Raw genomic sequence first — 5,428 nt, 5'->3', positions numbered from 1 at the left:
TGTGCACGTGGATTTAAAAAATAAATAAATATTAATTTATTTTACACAATTAAAAAAATTATTAGAGTAAAATAAAACATTAAAACGTTCATAATAAACAATAGTAAACAAGAATTAAAAAAAAAAGTATTTATTTATTTTACACAATCAAAAAAATTATTAGAGTGAAATAAAACATTAAAACGTTCATAATAAACAATAGTAAACAAGAATTTAAAAAAAAAATTAAAAAATATAGACCGCCCATGCCGGGAATCGAAACCCGATCACTTTGGCGATAGGCGGACGTGATTCGCACCAGCTAGCTGGCTGTTCCATTAGCTGCACGGCAGTTGTACTCCCACCGCCAAACCTCCCCCCGTTAAGAGTCGTTTTTGTGGAATATTTCGCATTTAGGTCCCAGGTAACATTATGAAGTTTTAATACGATCAATCGGACCTATTATCAAGTTAGTGTATCAACTTTTGAAAGAACTGCGCCCAGTAGTTTCCCAGCAATAAGCTGTTAAGTCGAGACAGACAGACAGACACACACACACACACACAGACACACAATTAAAGTCTGCTGGACCCTCCTACTGCGTACTCGGGGAAAATGTGTAATCAAGATCTAGAAGGACACCTATGTACATCCCTCGTACACCAACGTAGTTTACCCTGCTATCTCTGCGTGTGAGTGTTGCTCCTTTATTGTGCTCCTTCTGATAATACGCCTTATTCCCCCCTCTGCTTCTTTACCTCTGTAAACGTGTAGGGGTAGTTATTTTTCGATAATGACCCAGCAACCAAACAAATAACGACCCAGCAACAGCCTGAATCCTCGATAGTGCAATGGGTTGAGAAGTTGTTCTGTTTCGGTACTACTTTTTGCGACTGAAAAGTTCCGAACGCTCTAACGAACGTACGAAGCATACATCTCTGGAGCAAACAATACAATCATACCGCATTTAAATTAACAACTACAGGCCTGAACACATGAATCTTCATATAAAATCCATGAGTTCGGTTGTTTTCTGAATCTATTTGCCGTGCTCAAACGTTCATCACAAGCAAATTCCCAAGGCAAGTAACTCTCATACTTTGTCTAGCGACAAGAGTAGTTCCCCTTTCAAGTTTCTTCAACAAAAATTGCAATCCGACGGTCAGTTCTCAACAATATTTCATTTTATAAACAGATCACACGCAACCAAATGCACACATCTCATCAATTTAAACAACATAAAGCGGTTTCATACACTTTTTTCCCCAGAAAACTGAACTTCATACAGTTTTTAACGTTGGAACACGGGTGCAAAAGTTCGTCTGCTAGTCCCATTTGACGAAAGAACATTATCCTAAGCGATACCAAAACATATACAGAACACACAATATCTGCCTTTGCCGCCACAGCAGAATAACAGCATATCTGTGTACTTGATTTTAGTCCAAAATAGGAAAACTGACAAGAAGTGTTAACAGAATGGAATGATTTGCACGGAACTATACAACCGCGCATTAATCGATCGCCTGCGCAGGTTGACTGGTTGAGTGAATAGGATTCGATCAAACTTTCGCAAAAAAACTCCTCTTTTCTTTGAATAACTGAAGAAAGGAGGAATAAAGAGGTTACACACCTCGTCTCAGTGATTATAAAAAATAATGGTCTCAGTTCGCGGTCATGAAAAAGCTCGCTAAAGCTCGCATTTTTCATGATCCGCTAACTTCGACCATTATTTTTAATAATCACTGAGACTCGGCGTGTAACCTCTACTTAATGCAACAGCCTGACCAGAACATTGTGCAATACCATGATAAGCCGTACATTTATCATTGTGCAATACCTATAAATTCCGGATGGGATGGACGCGCAATTAGGGTACTAGTACTGCAGCTATCCTTTGGGCGGTAGGAACCCTCAGGAAACCCCTCAAATATCAAAGACGGGAAGACATCTGTCAATTTAGCGTGGGAGAAAATCAGATGTCTGGATGTGCTTTCCGATAGTATGGCTGTACATTCCTCTGTTAAAACATTCACACACAAAAAAACACTGTTTAAAACCTTAATGTACATTGTAGTAGTAGTAGAAGTTCTTGTTGTTGTTGTTTTGTTGCTGTTGTTCTTCTTCTTCTTGTTGCTGCTGTTCTTGTGTTGTGGTCGTCGTCATCAGTCATCATCATCACTGTCGTCTGCAGTCAGCAAGCTTGCGCCCAAGACAACAGCCGCTCTGCCCGCAGTGGATACCAGTGACCACAACTCTCGTGCACGCTGCGCTTGTTGTCTTTCCTCTTTTGCGCGTCTTCTCTCTCGTTTCTCCATTTCCTTTCGCTCGCGTTTTTTCTCTTCTTCCTGTTCAAGTCGCCGTTGTCTTTCTCGTTGTTCTCTTTCCCGGTCTTCTCTGAATTGTCTTTGCTGTTCTTCGTATTCCCTTTGCTGTTGAAGTTTACTTTCCTTTCTGTCCTGTTCTTCTCGTTCAATTCGTCGTTTCCTTTCAAGTTCTTCCTCGTCAAGTCGTCGTTTTCTTTCTCTCTCTTCGTTTTCCCGTTCCTCTTTTAGTTTTCTTTTCTGTTCTTCAAGTACCTGTTCCTGTCGAAGCTTTCGCTCTTGCTCTTCCTTCTCAAGCCGGCTTTTTCTTTCCTGCTCCTCTCTTTGTCTTTCTTGTCGCAGAGTTTTCTCGTGCTCTTCCTGTCTAGCTCTTATCTCTTCCTCTTCTGCCTCCTTTTTCTGCTCCCAATCTTCCAGCAAATGGTCGTATTCGTCTTTCAGCTTTTTCTTCATGTATGTCATCTCTCTTTCGTACTCTGTCTTGGAGAGGTCCATTTCCTCGACTTTTTCTCGAAGTTCCTCCTCAAGTTGTTGGGTGCGTCTCAGAGCTTTCGCTTCTTCGTCTTCTATTTCTGGGAGCTTCTTGCTGACGGCTTCGTCGAGAGTTTCCCCGATCTTACTGTACTGGTTACACGTATATGGCTGCTTCATATTCGCTTGCATTAACGCCTCGGCGGTCTGAAAGAGCTTTTCAACGTGGGGATTGATAAGCCCTTCGGTGGGTTTTGCTTTATTGTTGAAGACAACATACCTCCCATTGCAATCCTCAAGAACTTTGAGAAGATCAGCTGGCGCATTGCCCAGCACCTGCTCAATTGTGCGACCTTTTTCTTCAATCTCATCTAAGCCGGTGAAGAGAATGACCAGGTGTTTGGTGACCTTTTTACCAAACAACATTTTAAAGCGCCGATATGATTTGTATTCCTCGTCAGTGTATCGAGTGCCCAGCTTGATGACATAAACGAAGAGGTCGGGTCCCGGATGCATGTTGACAAAGGCTTGAACAATGACGACACCTGTCTCCTCGTGAGTCTGCGCGGTGTCGAACAGACCGGGCGTGTCCATAACCTGTGGCAACACACACCATGACAGACTGCATCAGCATCATCCCACCCTATTCCTTCTCAGTCTACGTTTTCTTCGTCATTAGTGCTACTACCGCTACTCCTTTACTCCTTCTCCTTATTCTGCTGCTGTTGCTGCTACCTCTACTTTTGTGCTCTACTTTCCCACTCAATCCTCTTGGGCTAAATGTTTTCCCCTTGAGTGTTCCAGAGTCAAATCAGGCAAGCAGTGCCTGTCGGATCATAGACAACATGTACAGAGGATTTGGACGCGTTCGAAAAGACTGAGATTTTTAGTGAAAAGGGTCCATGTTTCAGCATGTATGGTCTTCAGGGGCGGATCACATCATTTTTAAGGGGGGGGGGAGGGCGGGCGGGGGGGGGGGGGGCACATATCTTTTAGGGACAGATCGACGACACGAAGCGCACAGTTAAGGGCGCAAAGCGCCCGAACCTCTCCCCCTCCCCCTCGGAAAATGTTGATAAAAACAAGGAAAATGAAAAATTCTTTTTTTTCCTTATTTTTTCCCCCTATTTTATATATTTGTTTAGGTTTGGGGGGGGGGTCCGGAAACCCCGGACTCCCCCCCCTCCCCCCCTCCCCCCCCTCCCCCTCCCCCCCCCTCCCCCCCCCCCCCGCACCCGGATCCGTCCCTGGTCTTAAGCAATCTACCGCGTCAATCAGGGGGCAGAGTTGGAGTGCGGGAGCAGAGGGCGGTGGTGGTGCCGCCAGTCATACTGTGAGAGATTGAAGAGTCATGGTATCAGTTTACACCTGAAGCACAAACAACTGTTCGGTGCAGTGATTCATTAAATACGTACAACAAAATTGGTGAATCTTGGCTTTCCAAACTACTTGAGCATTTTCAGAATCTACCTATGTTCAAACTCAGCATGCCTGCACATACCTTGTAATTCGCCACTGAGAAAATTCTTTCTACAACTTCGATTACAGCATAAACATAAAGACTTATTACAATTTCAGATTCTCACCTCTACCAGCGTTCCACGAATCACTGCTTTTTTTTAGTGCACACATCGGTAGCAGATACCAGTTCTGCCGACGAGTCGAACACATTTCTGCCCAGAATCGTGTTTCCTGAAGAGCTCTTTCCGGTTCCTGTTCTGCCCACCAGGATCATACGTAAAGACGAGGCTGCAAAAGTAATTAACAAATCAATGCATCACAATAGACAAAGCTAAATTTGGCGAGGGTTCATCGATTAGATACCAACAGAGCACGCAATACAAGAGCGGCCGGTGTATCAGCCAATGCCACTACAGAAAAAGATTAAAAACAAACAATAAAAAATAAAAAGACACAAAACGTAACAAATAAAACAATAACAAGTCGCGTAAGGCGAAAATACAATATTTAGTCAAGTAGCTGTCGAACTCACAGAATGAAACTGAACGCAATGCCATTTTTCAGCAAGACCGTATACTCGTAGCATCGTCAGTCCACCGCTCATGGCAAAGGCAGTGAAATTGACAAGAAGAGCGGGGTAGTAGTTGCGCTAAGAAGGATAGCACGCGTTTCTGTACCTCTCTTTGTTTTAACTTTCTGAGCGTGTTTTTAATCCAAACATATCATATCTATATGTTTTTGGAATCAGGAACCGACAAGGAATAAGATGAAAGTATTTTTAAATTGATTTGGACAATTTAATTTTGATAATAATTTTTATATATTTAATTTTCAGAGCTTGTTTTTAATCCGAATATAACATATTTATATCTTTTTGGAATCAGCAAATGATGGAGAATAAGATAAACGTAAATTTGGATCGTTTTATAAATTTTTATTTTTTTTTACAATTTTCAGATTTTTAATGACCAAAGTCATTAATTAATTTTTTTTAAGTCACCAAGCTGAAATGCAATACCAAAGTCCGGGCTTCGTCAAAGATTACTTGACCAAAATTTCAACCAATTTGGTTGAAAAATGAGGGCGTGACAGTGCCGCCTCAACTTTCATAAAAAGCCGGATATGACGTCATCAAAGACATTTATCAAAAAAAAATGAAAAACACGTATGGGGATTTCATACCCAGGAACGCT

General features: G+C 42.1%; 1 protein-coding gene across 1 annotated transcript in view; it reads right to left on the bottom strand.

Annotated features, from left to right (window-relative positions):
- Window positions 1-1,535: 1,535 nt before the first annotated feature.
- Window positions 1,536-5,428, bottom strand: part of LOC138974271 (GTPase IMAP family member 7-like) — a 9,409-nt gene continuing 5,516 nt past the window's right edge. The window contains exons 3-4 of the mRNA XM_070346993.1: window positions 4,385-4,523; window positions 1,536-3,396 (exon numbers count right to left, since the gene is read on the bottom strand). Coding sequence (XP_070203094.1) covers window positions 2,145-3,396; window positions 4,385-4,523 — 1,391 coding nt within the window. The 3' untranslated portion in view covers window positions 1,536-2,144. The remainder of the gene's footprint in view (window positions 3,397-4,384; window positions 4,524-5,428) is intronic.

This window comes from Littorina saxatilis, linkage group LG8, assembly GCF_037325665.1.
Source record: "Littorina saxatilis isolate snail1 linkage group LG8, US_GU_Lsax_2.0, whole genome shotgun sequence".
NCBI lineage: Eukaryota > Metazoa > Mollusca > Gastropoda > Littorinimorpha > Littorinidae > Littorina > Littorina saxatilis.
Note: the sequence above shows the minus strand (reverse complement) of the source record. Positions and strands in the feature narration are given on the sequence as shown.